The 17672-nt window shown below is 41.2% G+C and overlaps 1 protein-coding gene across 5 annotated transcripts in view; it reads left to right on the forward strand.

Annotated features, from left to right (window-relative positions):
* The window catches only part of GALNT10 (polypeptide N-acetylgalactosaminyltransferase 10), an 88043-nt gene that overhangs the window by 51219 nt on the left and 19152 nt on the right, over positions 1–17672 (forward strand). For all 5 annotated transcript variants that reach the window (XR_012625002.1, XR_012625003.1, XM_074838654.1 and 2 more), the window contains exons 5-6: positions 15532–15717; positions 17362–17545. Coding sequence is in view for 3 of the 5 variants with exons in the window: in XM_074838654.1 (XP_074694755.1) it covers positions 15532–15717; positions 17362–17545 (370 nt within the window). In the remaining 2 variants the exon portion in view is untranslated. The remainder of the gene's footprint in view (positions 1–15531; positions 15718–17361; positions 17546–17672) is intronic.

The raw sequence follows: 17672 nt of genomic DNA on the forward strand, positions 1-17672 counted from the left end.
GTGCAGTTTACCTTGAGCTGGGGTCCATGTTGTCACCTCCTGCAGCTGTCTTTGCTGACACTTGAATCTTTCTTTGTGGGGTTTCCCTTGTTAGGTTGAGTTAGCTTAAAAGAAGCTGCTTTCCATCACGTGCCGTTGGTCACAACAGAGTAAATATTGTGGGGCTATTTTCTGCTTTCTCTAATAGTAGTCTCTAGTATCAACACAGCATTCTCAGTATGATAGCTTATGCTTTTTTCCCCACAAACTTAGTTGGGATGTCTGTCATATAAGGACTTTCTTCTGACCATAAGCATTTCAAAACAGTTGTAGGGATTTCATGTGCAGAAGAATATAGGCTATATTGAAGAGGGAGGCACGCATTCGGCAGACTTGGAGAATGAGAATTAACCTGCCCGGTGTTGTGTGCCTCTTCCTGCATGCTACTGAGAACTGCAGACCCACAGACTGACCTCCTCAGATTAGCCTCAGCTATTTCAGGGTGGTCCAGAATAACGCCTACTCTTCTGGATAAGCAGAAATCAGAATGCAATACACGTGAATTACGACTTTAGAATTCCTGATCATAAAAACGCTTAGCTGTGGCAGTCCTGTGTGGATTTGTGGCTTCACTTTTAATTTCTATAGCTATTCTTTAGTTCTGATCTCAGCTAAATTAAGCCTTTTCATATGCTGGCTTGCAGGGTACTAATTATATCCCTCTGAGCTTGTTGTTACCAGAATGGCCCTAAGTAAACTAAAATGCTTTTTTCATGTATATCAGTTTTCTCCTGGGGACTGTCAGATGTGAAATTTGTTTGCTTTTTGATTATTTAATTACAATGCTGCTGAGTGATAAGTGGGTTCCATTATATCATAGAAGTGGGAGGAGGGGAAGAGAAGTTGAAATGCAGGTCAGTTTGTAACGCTGCAGGTTTTTGTATCAGTTCTGATGGCATTTTTTTATTGATAGCAGGCAACGAATAATAGACAGGCAGTTCATAATTCTTCAGGGTCTGCTTCAGTCCCTAGACCTACAGTCTGAATCTGGCTGTAGTTGTGAGAAATTGAGCTGTTCATTTCTAGTGTCTGTTGTGTACAGAAGGGATTGTTGGTCTCCATCTAATTCTTGGAGCTTGTGGACACCTCTGCTATATAAGCTATCACTAAGTTTGCATGAACAAATGTAAAGCTGTCCTCTGTCTCTCGCTAGATGAATGAACAGCCTTAAGCTGAAGGAACAGAGGGCAGAGGATGGCACATTTTCTCTTTGCAGGATACTTGTCTAAATGTTCTTTGCTTTTCACCTGACACATGTTTGGTAGCTCTGTACAGCAGTGGAACATCAACTATATACTGCTACTGGGTGAAAGGCAGAAGTCAAACTCTCCTCTCTTCTGTCTGTTTTGAAGAAGAGATCTTTTTCAGGTGGAGGCTGGACTGGAACATGTACAGAATCAGAAATAGTTGAGGTTGGAAAAGATGTCTGGAGATCATCTAACGCAACCCTTGTGCTCAGCTACAGCAGATTTCTCAAGATCTTACTCAAGTTTTGAAAAATCTCTTAAGGATGGAGATTCCATAATGTCTTTGGGGAACCTGTTCTGCTGTTCAGTCACTCTTAGAGTGACCTACTTTTAAAAAAAAAAAATCTTATGTTTAAGCAGTATTTCCTGTACTTCAATTTGTGCCCAAGGACTCCCAGGTTCTTCTCTGTGAAGCTCCTTTCCAGCTGCTGGGTCCCCAGACAGTACTGGTGCATGGGGTTACTCCTCCCCACGTGCAGGAATTTACATTTCCCTTTGTTGAACTTCACAAGGTTCCTCTTAGCCCATTTCTCTGGCCTGTCCAAGCCCCTCTGGCACGTCAGCCACGCCTCCTGGGTTTGTGTCATCTGCAGACCTTCTGAGGATGCACTCCGTCCCATCATCCAGGCCTTGAATGAAGATGTGCGATTGTGTTAGTCCTGATATTGGCCCCTGGGGTGCACAGCTAGAGACGGTCCAGGCCCCCACCTCGGCTTTGTGCTGCTGATTACAATCCTTAATGCTCAGCTAGTTTTCTGTCTACCTCACTATCTGCTTGTCTAGCTCACATTTCATCAGTTTGTCCGTGAGGATGTTTTATGGGGACGCAGTGTTGAAAGTCAAGATGCCTTTTGTAGGTAAGAAAAACTTAAGAATGAGGGAATCCAAACATGTCAGAAGAGTAGACCTAATAAAATGGGCTGCACAGGCATCCTGTATGCCCCAATGCCCTAGTTCCCTTGTCAAGTCACCAAAAGGTATATCTAGGGAACACTAATACCTCTAAAACTTAAACTAATTTTTTGCATTTGTGTATTTGAAACAAACTGGCATCATGTGTTTTTCAGCCCTTCTTTTAATGTAAAACATGGTAGGGTTTTTACCTTCTCACTCTTCGCAGTATTCAAAAATTTTAAAGTATTCAAGACATTGTAAACATACCATGTGCTGGAAGGCTGTGACTTAATTGCTGAATGGTATTTAAAAGAATCTTGCCACATCGCTGGGGCTAACTGTGCAGAGAGGAAAATGTACACACCACACAGGTGATTCAGAAGTACTTTGGGGGTATCTTACTTTATGGCTTAGCTTGTCAGAAATCAGTGATTGTGGCTAAGTGCTTAAATTTCACCTAAAAGTCACATTTCAGCATTCCGTTATCTGCATATTGACTGACAGCCCATTTTAAGGCTACTTTTGTATAAATGACAGTGTTTTAGAACAAGTGTTGTCCCTTGTTGAGGAATGAGAACCACAGCATCAGTCATCTCTAAAGAATGTGCTATATGCAAAGCACTGTGATACAGTAATAAAGCTGAATGTGGCAGCACTGAAAATACTGCAGTCTCCAAACATCAGGATTCTTCTGGAAGTGTTAACCCAGCTGGGCTGTCTGCCTTACGGCACTGTATGCCTGTACAGTGGCGATACATGAAGACTTAACATCCTTCTTGCAGTAACCAGTCAAAATCTGCACCTGTGACTGGGAGGCAGTAACAGTTTCAGCTGAAGTACTTGAATGTATTTAACCCAATATGACAATGACATTTGCAGAGTCAACCTTCTGGCTTTTAGATTAGACATGGTATATTTTAGGATGTGGTTATACAAAAGGCATGCATACTTGGCTGTAGTTGATTTTTGAGGAGAAAATTTTGTTATAAGCAAAGTGTATGGGATCTCATTTTTCCTTGGTGGGGTTGTTAGGGAGGTTCTGGATTTCAGCTTCGTCTTTGTTCCAAGACTATCCTGTTTCTTTTTTGTATTTTAATTTGTGAATATTACATCTATTTAGGAGTCCTGAAAATATTTATTTGTTCAGCCATTTTGAAATTTTTCTTATTCTTTCCCCACTTTTACTCACTTTTTTCCTTAGTTGTGTGTTTTCAGCAGGACTTCGTGCAATAAGAATTAGAGCTGCTCTTTGTTTGGGAGACAGTGAAGCATTATGAACCCAGACTCTGGCATGTGGCCACTGCTCATCTTTGAAAGGCAGCAAGAAGCTTCTAGGCCTTTTAATAAAGGGAGGCCAAGGAGTGTTTTCCCAAGTAGTGTCATCTCAGCCCTTGGTTTTGACCGACATTTTCCCCTTCGTTTGCCCTGTCCCCTCATGTAGGGCTGGTCATCTTCCTTTGCTTTGCACCGTTGTGCTGTCTCCACACCATCCTGTGGCTTACTTGAACATTCACTGGCAGGGGAGTCTCAGAGCCCATCGAGTGTCAGAGGGAGCCACAGCCAAATCCCCCTTTTCCCCTTCAAAGGTAAATCCCCATGACTTTTTAAATCTCTCTCTTTATTGCAGTACAAGTAACTCTGGAGGTAGCCATATGGGATAATCTGAATGGAAAAACAAATGTGGGTGAGGCTACTTGGCTGAACCACATGCAGCATAATTTGGTCTGAAGGGCAGAAGTCACTAAGTAGTGTACTGAAGGGAGAAGGCAAGGGGTGATTAATGTGTCATTTGGTGCAGCATCAGGTATGTAGCGAATACGACTCTGTTCCATTAACCACATCTGCCAGGCCTTAATTGAAAGAAATCATGTTCTTAGTATCTGTGAAATAGAGAAGGGTTTAATACTTGAATTCTTTGTGGTCTTTAAATGGAACAGTAAAGGATTTATGCAGCTAAAGAGATTATCTTTTCATCTTCAGGCACATGCATTGTAAAAGTCACTACTTTTTTCTCTTAAATGCACTAAAGTGCATCTGGTTAGTACATCTCTGAATATGGAGTGACTGTGCTTAGGACAAAGTGCTTGACAGTCTTCCTTACTGAATTTTGAATATGATTCTTTTAAAGCTTTTTACCTTAACATATTTTAAAAAAGAAAAAGCCAAACTTTATTCAGCAACTATGCTTTTCCACAACCTTTTCTTAAATGTTGCTTTCAAGGTCTCTCATAGACGTTGTGTTAACTGTCTGAAGTGATAAAAAGATTATTTTTGTAAATTAAGTCACAGAATAAAGAGTGTTTTTTTTCTTGCTGCTAAGAGTTTTTTGCAGACCATCTCAGGTCTGTTTAGACTCATAAATAACAGCTTTGAAGTAACTGTCAGTGAGATCTCCCATTGAGTAAGTGGGAGAACGTTGATTCTTTTAGGTGGAGAGACTTGGAAGTCTAATAAAACAAAAGTACTGTTTACTTCCGTTAGAATTAAATTCTCTGTCATGAAACATACTCATTTTGATATCTGAATCTCATTAAATCTCAGACTCTTGATGATGCTCAGTTTGTGGGCCTGGTCATTTGTCTGGTGGTTTAACACTACCAGGTGCATAAAGTCACAGTGAGCAGTGCTCAGGCAAGTTCTGTGAATTTCACTATTAAAATTCTTCTGATGGAAGCCAATCCTGATGTCATTTTTCCATGTAGAAAGTGACTTGGCTTTGGTGAATATCACTGATTCTGGTAGTGGCACAAATATTACAAAGTGAAATGGGCTTCAAAATTATTTAAGTGGTTGTGACCCACAGTCTAGATGTGACGTTTGTTACCCAAACTCCGGTGTGACTTACAGGTAGCACAGCAGAACGTTTATACTGGTGTAGAAGTGAATTTGTGACGTCACCAACACTGTGGTCAGTGGTGAGCACCAAATGGAGTGGAGCAATGAAACCTGATGCAGATGTCAGATTTTGGTTGATGAAAAGAGAACAATTTGTTATTCTCCATTTCTGGCAGTGTCTTGTGGGTGTGGGATACTTTAGACAACTGTTAGTGACAAGAGCTTGCTTTGGATCCATAGTGAAATGTGGATGGGGTTCGATTTTGTTTTCCTTTTTTGAGTATTCATTTTTAATGTGTCTTTAAACACCATTTCTGCACTTGTGTATACCCTTCATAAAGGAATATCTAAAACCTGCATTGTTCATTAGGGAATGCCTGGAGAGTATTAAAAATATATTCTCTAGTGTTTTAAGTGACCTGGAGGCCCATTGTAGTTGTTTACTTCAGCTTTTTTTGTGGCAGCCTAAATTAACTAACCCAGCTTACTTTTCATCATCTTGTATTTATTACTTTAAGATCAGTTGCTATGGCTGAAGGATTCTTCTAGAAAGCAGATGAAATGGCTTTAAAAGGTCCAGTTTACTATGACCCCTTTCTCAGCTAATTATTGTGTAGTGAAGGATGTCTGGCAAACTAAAGTTTAAAATAAATAAATAATTGAGGAGCAGAGTTTCCATTACAGCTCATTAAATAAATCTAACTGCATTGCTTGCTACTAAGAAACCCCATGCATTGTAGCTTCTATTAGTGGAATTTTGAAGGGAAACGGCTTTAATTTTATTCTCCTCACCTTGAAGTACATATCCTCATCTGCTAGGAGTCAAAAATCTAGATACCTGCCAGCTGCAGTGCAAATCAGCATTTTAATGCTTTACAGCTGCTTCTCTATAGAAGTTAATTAGAAATGTGATTCAGACACCCTCTGCCAGTACTCATATACGATGTCTATGATTGGTAATCATAGTTCTGCTATTTAAGCATGCATTTTGGGTGGTATTGACAAAGCAGCTGTCCCTGCATAGGGACTTTGATAAAGGTGGAAACTTCTTCACTTTGAGAAAATTGGAAGGTAATGCTGCTGCAATTTAAAAATAAAAGTGGATAACCTAAACTACATTCCTTTTCTAGATAGCTTTAATTGCAGTGAAGAAATGCCACACTCATTCTCGCACTATAGCATCTATTCATAAATGTCATGAGGACCACTGCTGCCTATTACCCACAAGCTGAGCATGCACTGATGCCTCCAGTGGAACACAGTAGTTTACCATGCTGACCAGTGGAAGCCAAGGCTCAAGATTTAAAAGCAGAATACCTTCAGCTATCTGTACTGCCCTCTCCCCTTTGTCGTCCAGCTAAAATGAATGTGCCAGTTGAGAAGAATATTGCCAATGAGATGGTTTAGTTTTGGTATCGGTACAGCTATGAACAGCCCTGGATTTGTGCTTCAGGATTTAATAGATTTATTGACCTTTCTAGCAGATGTCACTGACTTACTGTGATAGTTGCATTTCTTGCCAATAAAGTAAACAAGAGCACTGGGAACTGATGACGAAGAGGTCTAGAAGATTTAAGTGTGGGTTTGTAAAATACACTTCTGACATGCAGAGTTTGTTACTACAAGTCAAATGTGTCTGTATTTTTCCTGCAGCTGTATTAGCAGGTTCTTCATTTGCCGGATACTTTGTTTTCTGTTCTCTAACATACACACCACAAGGCAAACATGTGCTTGCTTTCTCATTCATGGTTTTTAACATATGAGCATTATTGTAGGAATCAAGGATTATCAGCTTTCCAATATTCCATCTGAGTGCAACCCTAAAGCAAAAATTTTGCAGGTCTGTGCTATTGATTTTAGGCTTCATAGTTGTTCTTCCTCAGACACTTGGAGTCCAAAGGCTTTGATCTCAAAGGGTTGTGTTCCTACCAAATCAAAGCAACTTTCAAGTGGGTTACATCTTGGACCTAATGGCGTGTTCTCTAACAAGACAAAAGTCTTGTTAGTCTGGAGTAGAATTTTCTATTAATTCTTGTGCTCTTTCTGGAATCTTTCCTTTTTTGTTGGTTTGCACAGAGCAAATACTTTCAGGCCAAGAAGTTCTTTGTACATGAATACTGCTGATAAAGGGAAAGCTGAATCTCTGAGGACTGGTTTGTTGTGGGTTGTTTCTTTTTTTATTATTTTTTTGCTTTTTTCCCCAGCAAAACTCAGTGACTTTTAAGGCTCTAATCCCACAGCTTTGATATGTTCCAAAGCGTTTCAGCATGAAATGTCTTAACACTTCATCTGCCTGCATCTCTCCAAATGATGGCAAGATGTCTTGCTGTTGATCATAGCCTTTAGGTTCATGTCACGATACTCTATCCAATACATCTCTATCAACAGTGAATGTATGCTGACATGCTCACCAGAAGCAGACACAGCAAACCCTTCTAGCACAGCAGCTTGTTCTGACTCAGTCCCTGTGCACCCACTCTGTCCTGAAGCCCGCAGGTTGCAGAAAAGCCGCATTCAAGTGGGTTTGTTCTGTCCTGTGAGCAAACTTCTGAAATGCTTTTGCACCCCTGCTTGTCTCTCCAGTGCTCAGAAAGCAGTCGATGTAGATTAAAGGCAATTAAAAGCTAATCTGTTCTCTCACAATTTTTAACTCTAGTATGGCAGTGGAGTATAAATTCACAGGATCCTGAACTGGTGTGTGGTGCATATATTAGCTTCGAACTGCTGGAAGTGGTGATGCCATTGGTATGGTGGTTTGTCTTAATGTTCTTCAGTGTTTTCACCTGCCCATACTGTGTTTATCAGTTTAGTAGCATTGAGCAGCAGTGCAGACATTTCCCTTGTCAAACAACTGGATAGTCAAAAACATTTATTTGGCCTTAAGATGAGGGCACAGATTCCCCAGGTTGAAGGCGGTATTTGGGACAGTAATGCCCTTCCTGCTAGTCACCATGGCTACATCAAACTTGAGCTGAATATTAAGTGTGCTGCAAGGAGTTCACTCCTGTTTCAGCGGCTGCGAAGGCTACGTAGGCCAAAAACTGCAGCTATCTAGTTTGTATGTCAGCAAAGCAGTCTGTCTGATGTTAAAAGCAATCAACAAGGAAATGACTGAGTCACAAAATCACCTCTTTAGATCAAAAGTAGTCAACAGAAGAGGAAAAAACCTAAGTGGGAGCTTTAATCTTGATACATATTTAATGAAATGGGAAGGGAGAAGAGTAAACTAATGAGAACAACTGTTTCCCCTGTGAAAAATGGATTATGGCACAGGAGGAAAAACTGATATTGCAGGTTGACCAGGGAGTCAGTATGCAGGAATTAAGGACTGATGCATATACCACAGGTTGGCTTCACTGGTTCTACTAACAAACAAAAAGTGCTTAAACCTTACAGCATGAAGGAAGGGTGATTAAATGGATTTTTCTGGATTCCCTCAGGAAGAAACAGTTGAAATAGACTTTCTTCACAAATGAAATTTTCCTGAGAGATTAAGAGGTAATGCTGTATCTGAGACGATTGTTCCCTGTGTATTTCCCCGCTTGGAAATGCAGCCTGCTAAACTTTCCCTAGGGTCTGGGTGTATTTATATGCTAATGTCAGTAAATGTGAATTTTCTCATTTTAAGATTACACCTTTGTCTCTGTGTTCAGTACTAGTATCTCCTGAAGCCATAACTGAGCAGGGTTTGGATGTCTGCTGTAGTGTGGAGGAAGCTATGAGAAAGTTCCCTTTGCAAATTCAGGAAGCAATTGATGATGCAGGTGAGACAGCAGAAGTTTATGCACTTATGTTTATCGAAGCACACAGCACAGGCTCACACAAGTGGATTTTGCCTCAGCAACTTACAGTCTGGCTTATTTCTTAGGCCCCACACTTCCACTTTTGTGCACTTCATTGTACCTAAAATGGAAACTTGGTTTTAAAACATTTAGAAAGAGAACAAAGTCAATAAGATTTCCAGAAACCTAACTCTTTTAATCTTTGTTACAGTCTAAAAAGTGATGACTGCTATATTAGCAAGTGGGGTGGTACACTTTCAGCTATTGTCCCATGCACAGAAACACTTTTTTCCCTTCAATCTTTGTTGTAAAGATGTGCTGAGACCTAACACTGATGCAGAATGGACAGTGGAAACTGTGCCCCCTTCCCTTTAAGGGTCTACCACAGAACTGTAATCAGTGAAGCAACGGATATTAATTTTTCTCCCTTCCCAGGCCTTTTCTTCTTTGTAAGAAGATTCAGCTTGGAAAGCTGTGATCAGCTTAATCAGTTTGCTATTATTGGGACTGGTGTTCATAGTACAGTTTATTAAATCAGTTTATTATCCTCCCAACCAACTTCAGTGATCAGAGTGTGAAAACATTGAAAGAAAATTAAAACTAGTGTAAGTGTTCCCTGTTTGGATAACAGCACATTTTGCTATTTAAAAGGATTACTCATCTGCACCAAAACAGGGAGAGAAGTTAATTTCAATGATGTAGAGCTTTCTATTTCAGGGAGGCCTGGCTTGCACATTGTGATGGATTCAGGAAGAAGTATAATTCATTCTTAAATTGTTAAACAGCACGTTAGGGCCAAGTATCTAAGTAAAGATGAATGGATTCATTTGTAATCTTAAACAAGCGTGTCTGTGTGTGGGAGGGTAGGGGACGGGTGTCTGGGATAACCTGTAAACAAATGCCAGATGAACAGTTGCACTTCAGGTTTTGGTGGTTGGAAAGTAGCCAAAATAACCTGCAGGGAAGGGAGAGCAGCCCTGTCTGCTTAAAAAGGAATTCTGCAGGTCCTCCAGTCCTCTCCTGTGCCATGTGCCCTTCAGCAAGAGGGGGAAGGTTCCCTGAATTTCCAGAGTGCAGTGGCTCTCCTGTCTTCATAATATCTTCAACCTTCTGCAAGTAAACTGAAGCAAAGCACCTCGGCAGGAGGCAGGATACTGTAGGGCAGAGGGAACTTCGGTTTCACCAGTGGCATCTGAGTAATGCAGGAGGAAGGTGTCTGGGAACGTTTCTGATTTCTGCAGTGCTGCTCATTCTGGATTGGGTTGATGGTACTCATGTGAGCAAGGGCACTAGAGTTGCAGATGTGCTGTACAGTGTAAAATTTGGAAACCAAAGCTAATAGGCTCTAAAGTAACATACGAACCGTGAAATGTTGCACTAGTAGGGCAGGGAAAATGTTTCCCTCAATTCTTTCTCTGGACATAAATCTGTATCATAGTTTCAAGCCCTGACTGGAACTTAAAATGAGTTAAATTTTTTTGTGACAAATGTTGGTACTCCCTTCCCTGCCAAATACTGCAGAGCTGGTACAGGGACATATATAAAAAGACATTATCCAACTGTGTTATTGCCAAACAAACTGCTTTGAGTCCTAAAAGCCTTTTACCCCATCTTCCCCTGCAGAGGACAGTTTGCCTGAGTGAAAGAAGGGGTTTGCTTGCAGCTGCTTTGAATTCAACATCTGTGAAAGTAAAGTTTTCATGGGATGGGACCAAAAAATCTGTTTTTTTCAGCCCTGGGGTCAATTAATGACTTTGACAACTCAAAATCCTGAGCAATGGCCACATTATTCAAAATGTTCAACTTGAATCTTTCAAAGTACAGAAAGCAAATGTGTGTTGAGCGCCTCTCAGTTGCAACTGCCAAGATTCACTGCAGTCAGAGGTGGAGGTAGCCTTAATCATCTGAGCTCTGGAGAGTCCCAGAGTGCCACCAGACCATGAGTCTGCTCTAAGTGAGCCCAGTGATATCCTCAAAGCAACACCCATCTTTACATCTCAGGAATGACCTGAGTCATCAGCTCCATGTCTTTCAGGCAGCATTTCCTGCTTAAAAACAAAACAAACTCTCAACTCAGCAGGTCCGATGCAACTACTTCTCTTTAACTCTGCCAGCCTACTGGGAAGCAGCCTAGCACATCTGCCTAGTGAGGGAGGTAGGCACTAGTTGCACACAGGTTTTGTAGGTGTCTGTGGGGAGGGTAATCACCCCATGTGCAGTTACTTCTAAGCAGGTTGCTTCAGGTCTTGGTGTGTGATTTGGGGGAGGGAAAAGGGTACAAAACAGGCCGGGCTTCATCTGTGAGCTGAGACTACAGTGGCCTTCTGCTGTCTGCAAAACTGAGCTGTGTGAGCTCAAGGGAATGAGGTTCCTTTGTACTGCAGAGCAGCTCTTGAGGCAAATAGCTGTTGAACTTAAAGCATGAAGGCAAGGTGTTAGAAACCTGAGAATTTCTAGGTCTCTTCCACTGATTTCTGGGGGAAAATTACTTTGGTCAGAGCCAAATCAATTCAAAACAGGCTACAAAGGTGATTTTATATAAGCCTCTGTGAAAACATGGCTGAGCCTAATGGGATGTGACAGACAGGGAGGATCCAGACACTGCTGAGTGGAGACAGGCTACATGGTTTGCTGTGAGGGGGTGTATTGAGTTAACTTCTGCTTTGACTAAGAGAGTTGAGTCCCCTGGACTGTGACTGCAGTGCTGTTCTGATCCTGTAGATCCATGTCTAAGTTGCTTTGTTTCTCATGTATTTGCCTCTTCAAGCTGTGAAAAAAAAAATAATCCTTGGGCTCCTCTGTCCTCCTCTGTCTTCTGTATATATTTGTTTTTGAAGTGGTAACATTTCTTAGGTGCCTGTTCAATTGGCAGGCATGCAGTCGCTGGAATGAAAACTCAGCTGGACATAAGAAATTCCTATTGTGGAAAGTCCTTGCCATACTGCAAGTGGTCACCAGACTAACAGCATCTGAGGGCAGCTCTGCTTGGATGGTGAGGTCAGAAGGAAGAAATGCAGTAAGACCACCACAGGAATTTGACCTAGTTAAAAAAAAAAAAAAGTCTTATTTTGGAAAGCTTTGGGACTGCTTATGTTAAGCAGGCCTGGTGTTGAAGCTTCTCCGATATCTTCACACAGTTTTATTTACTGCTCAAAATAAAGAAAGCGGTAGTTCTTGACTGTACTGTTAATGTATGCACTGTATATCAAGTTTATTGCAAAGTCTGTTAGTAAGCTCCCAGCCTAGTTTTTAATCTGCAGATAATCTTACTCTCATTTATATGTTTGGGCTGTATTACTTTGCCCAGCGTAGGCGCAGCCATTGGAATCCATCCAGTTCACCTAACAAGTTTCATTAAAGAAAATTACCCTTGTAATAAAAATTACTCAGTGTGACAAGATTCCATAATATATTTTTTTAAAGCCTCGTAAAATTTTGTAGCAGTTAATGCTACTTGTTTGGGGGTTTTTTGAGGTTTTCTTTTAAAAGCAAAAATTGACTTAATTGTGACGATATTTGTTATAAAAATGGAATAACTATTTTCCATCTGGGCACATAGAGGCCAGGCTGGGCAGCAGGAATAGCACAGGGATAAGGAAATAAGACAACCTTATCTTTGAAAAGTACGTTTTATTGTGCTTTGTACGTTGTTTGTGAGGTAGCTTGAAAGTCTGTGCCGCTTTAGTAAGGGAAAGTAGATACAGTAAAGTCTGCTCACTTGCAGTTACATAAGTCTTAACCTTATAAAATGCAATGACCAAGAGTTGATTTTTCTGAAGCAATTGAGAGCGGCTTATCAGAGCGTCATCCCTCCTGGCTGCAAGGACAGCACTTGGTATGTGTGTCCCCTGCCTCTGTGAGAAGACCTGGGTGCTGATGGAGTACCTGTAGCTTTTCCCTGCTCCTTCCAGCCATCAGACACATAGAAGATTCCTAATGTGTGAGATATTTTTTACCAGTGTGGCAAGATACTCACCGCACGTGTGAAATGCTTTGGTATTTTTTTACTATGGAAACATAGTAAAGAAGTACTAAAGAACCAAATGCAGCATTTGGGACTGGAATAGGGAGTCAGTGGATTAGAGTTCCTGCTGTCATCTTGCAGAGTACTCACCTGAGAAAACTCTGTGGCTCCTATGCCGCCTTTTCTCCTGTTACACTATGAGGAAATCTCTTGTTTTTTAACTGCTTGGTCACTGATAGATATAAATCAACCTGTCTTCAGTTACTCTGTAGCAGAGCAGCCATCATCATCACTATAAATATGGCTGAGTCCAGTGACTCTGTTACTGTGTGAGACCAGATCCAAAACCATGCTGGTGTTTCTTGGTGGCAGGCTCGGCTGTGCCATGCTCATACCCCTGGAGGAATCGGTTAGGCTGCCTTCAGGGCTCACCACAGTTCAAACTGCACAGCAAACCAGGGCAGTTCAGAAACCTATATGATGCCAAAATGTAAAATGACCAGCACACAGGTGGAAGGCAAACCTCTGGGATCTTTCACAGTCTCATTTTCTTGTTTCTATCAAAATAAAGACTTGCAGAAGGTCTATATTTATTTTTCCATAGTTCTGGAGCTTTGGATTTTTTAAGACTTCCCAGTGCTTTGTAGGTGTGGTTTAGATAACATAAATATTGTGGGGTCTGATCTTGCAAGTGCTACAGTATCTGTGGCTGCTTTTAGGGGAATGGGACCCAGAGCTTCTGTGTGATGGTCACCTCCGTTATAATGAGCATCACCAGCTTGTCTTGGGTAGATTAAGGTACACCTCCTGTCTTGGGCTTAGCTGATTTCTGCTTGAAGTGAGGATTGTTTGTTCTCTTTTCTGATCAACTAATCTTTTGTGATAAACTAACAATGGCAAGGGATGAGCTGTGACGTTAAACAGTGGTGGTGACGTTTTTTTTCTATTTAAGTCTACCCACTACTTCAGGAGGAAGGCAGCTGCACTAATAATTTATCTAATCTCTATGGAAGGCCCTTATTTGAAAAATCCATACTTGAGTGGACAAAATTTCTGGTTGCTTCAGAAGAGACTTGAAAAGGATGAGGGAAAAGCATGCTAGACAGCAAGTAGTACTAAGGGCTCTGTTGAGCAGGGAAACCTATGTGGATGTTGTGGGACGATTAGACTGGCCAGGCAAAACACTAAAATGCATTTGTAAGCAAAAAATCCTGGGGAATGTTAAATAAAGCTTTGAAAAGGGCAAAGAGCTTTCTAGGAATACCTCAAAAGCAAAGAAATTGATTTTGGGTGGTCTTTGAAGGAAGGCAGGTGATGGCTCCTTCAAAGCGAAGGTGCAGAATGTGTGTTAGTCATAGGGATTTTGCCCATTTTTTTCCTCCGGTAGCTAAAACCCTGAAACAGAATGCTGGGTCAGCACCATGGGGGACAGCTCATAACTTAGTTGAGTTTATTTGCCTCTTTGCTCTCTTTAGAGAGCTATTCCAGTACCCAGCTTCCCTGGTGCCCTGTTCGGGGGCTCTTTGGCACTGTCTGCCTCTTCAGCTCCAGCCTTTCATGCCTGCTTTGGAAGCCAAGGAAGGTTCTGCTATACGGAAGGGAGTGGATGTGTTCCCTATAGTCAAGGCAAATAAACCTACAAGGTTATTTGTGTTTGAATGATTGCCTCTATTCAAGTTTTGTTGTGTGAGATTTTAAGATTAGTTAATTGCTTAGATTTGACAAACTAGCCATTGCCTAGTGAGGCATGTTTCCTTGATTGGTTGCTGATGGCAGTGGATAGCATGGTGCATTAATGAACAGTCCCTGGCACACTGTGAATTGGGTTTTCTGTCAAACAGTCAAAACTTCAGATGCCTAAAGATCAACCCATTAGTGATTAGGCCAGCATCAGCTCTTAGCCTATTTTTAGGTTGTTCTTTGGTGCTTCGCTCTTTGATGTAAAGACAGCTGTGTGCCCCTCACTCTTTATGTAGACCAAGCTTTTTATTTCCACATCTAAACAAGCTGTCCATTGTTTGATCACTCAGTAATCTCTTTCTGCAGCTCTCCTGTTTGAATTCTTGTTAATCACAGTGACTACAAGCGTCTGTGCTAATTCAGATGTGGCTCTAGTCCATATTCAGTAGCGTAAATATTTCCATATTTAAATGCAAATATCTCCTCTGATAGATGTTTAAGGTAGCCATCCAAATATATACAGCAGCTCTGCCTGCCTTGCTGGCTTGGAGGGATGTCTGACTAGGCTTTTTGCTGTTTTTTATTTATGCATGAGTGAGTGGTCCTGTTACGTGTTTTGAAGAAACCAAACACAACTTAAATACACTTAGTGCAGTTTACTTCTGAAAGTAAATTGTCCTGTGTCTCTTCTAAGGTGGTTTTCCACAAAAGTGTCCAAGAATCCCTGCTCAGATAAAGTTCTCCCAAAGGTCTGCCAGCTGGCTTTTTATTCCTTTTCCTCTTCCTCTGCTGCTTTGTTTTTCATCCTGTGTTCCTTCATTTTCTTCTAGTTCCTCTTTTTTTTTTTTTTCTTTTTATTGCTTCTAAGGTTTTGAAACATCTTCAGAAGTCTTGGTTAAGCAGTTATGTTTAAACCCTGGCTTTAAAAGAAATTATTCTTACTTCCTTTTTCCTGTTATTGCATTTGTTAACTGTTCAGGACATACTTCCAAAGACATCTCCTTCTGGTAAAGAAGGAACTGCGTTTTTAAGAAATTAGTGGTTTTCAAGTTTTAAGAAATCAGTGTTTAAATTTCTCATTTTCATACAGAACACCTGAAGAAACGCCTGGAAGATTATATGGCCCAGTTCCCAAATGTAAGAATCCTCCGAACCAAAAAGAGAGAAGGGCTGATAAGAACTCGAATGCTGGGGGCCTCCGTGGCGATAGGGGATGTCATCACCTTCTTGGATTCCCATTGCGAGGCCAACGTGAACTGGCTGCCACCTCTGTTAGGTAAGTGTGTATGCGGCTGAAGGCTGAACTGCTGAAGGGCTGGCAACAGAAGCTGGTGTTGAATTTGTTTTGTTTCCACCTGCTGCTTTACCCTCGTGCTGTAAGGGTACAAAAGGAAGATGAAATGTCTAAAAGGAAAAACAAGCAAACAAAACACAAAAAAACCACCAACAACCAACCACAAGACTCAGGTGAATTGTTGGCAACTTGTGGCCTGTAATACAAGAATTTTTTTTCTGTTCTAGTCCTGCACTATACAATAACCCTATCTCATGCTTTGCTTAATTAAAGAACAGAGCTCATATTCTTCTGTTTCCTACTAAATGAAATCTTAAATAATTTACAGCTTGCTAGAAGAGTAAACTATTACATGGTCATTCAACAGCTTGCAGAGAGGAATGGCTTTATGTTACAGAAAAGCTATTTACATACTGGTTTTAAGTAGCTTTTAGGGCTTCTTTTATCCTATATAACTGTATTTAACTTCATAGTCTGCAAGCCTGTGGAAAATACTTCTTGTGAATGACAGCTGCTGGTATGTATTTGTAGAACATGTGCAGTCCTTTCCAAGGCAGTGCTTCATCTTTAAGGAGGCGCCAGTTTTACAAAGTCAGTTCTTTTCAAGGGTGACTGACTGAAAGGACAGTGCCTTCTGTTTCTGGTACCTGTATGCCTCTGGTCAGTACCAAACTCCTTTGCAACCCTATTGCAAGTGACCTGTCAAAGCGCTCTCTGAGGTGCAACTTTGTCAAATAAACTGTGGCAACCATAGTCAAGCGGAGATTTAAGAAAACTTGGTCAGGTTTGTCAGCAGGATTGTTGGATGGTTGGATGTTGCTTTTACTACAGTTTGTATCTGGTAATAGTGTAAAACGTTTGCAACTTCATGAGCCGAGGGAGGGAGGACAGAATTAGCTCAAATGCCATTTAAATGAGAACACGTAGAGTATGCTTTAATTTTAAAGCATAGAAAGGATTTCTGTTAGATGTGCACTGGAAGCTGAAACATCGTTTGTCGCCTCTGCTCTGGAAGTTAACTTCAACAAGAGACTGTCTCACTAATAAAGTATTTAAGAAGTTCCAGATGTTTATGCAGGAATTAATCCTGTCTTGTATTATTTGGTTGGAAGAAAAGGTTGAGGGGAGGAGGCACGCTTGCATTTCTTGAGCCTGCTGAGAGTAGTTATGCCATTAGTCTGAATTGCTTCCTGCCAGATTCTGGCATAGTAATTAAAGCGAGGTGGTACAATGGGTTATTGCCCTGGCTTTGAATCAGTGCAGAAAGGGTTCACATCCCGGTCACTCGTTAAATTGAGGACTGTTCACTAAGTACAAGATTGTCTGGTGGGTTAGGTATCTGTGGTGGTGTAGCTCTGTCTTTCTATTCTGCTTCTGGGTGATGGTCACTGTAGCATGAGTGCCTGGTGTTTTTATCTCAAGGGTTCTAGCTTGAATATCTCGGTTATTGCAGAAATACCAGATAAATTGGTATAAATTGGAGCATCCACCCGAAAGAGAACGAATGGGAAGAAAGCTACGTCATTCGTTCTCGGACAACTTCATATGTTGATGCTCTTTGCTGTAATTTCATGGTCAAAGGAACCAACTGGTGCAGGTTTTCTAACATGTTTCTCCAATCTTCAGATCGCATTGCCCGAAACCGCAAGACTATCGTTTGCCCCATGATTGATGTTATTGATCATGACCACTTTGGATATGAGACTCAGGCTGGAGACGCAATGCGAGGTGCATTTGACTGGGAGATGTATTACAAGAGGATCCCTATTCCTCCTGAGTTACAGAAACTTGATCCCAGTGATCCCTTTGAGTAAGTTACTGAAATGCAGTGTGCTAAGAGCTGGCTAACAAAATAACACCCTGTTACAGGGTTGCTTTACACCTCAGTGTAGTAAAAGTCAGAAGCTGGTGTTAAGCTACTTGGTTTTTGGCAGCTG

The sequence above is a fragment of the Strix aluco genome, chromosome 13, assembly GCF_031877795.1.
Source record: "Strix aluco isolate bStrAlu1 chromosome 13, bStrAlu1.hap1, whole genome shotgun sequence".
NCBI classification, from domain to species: Eukaryota; Metazoa; Chordata; class Aves; order Strigiformes; family Strigidae; genus Strix; species Strix aluco.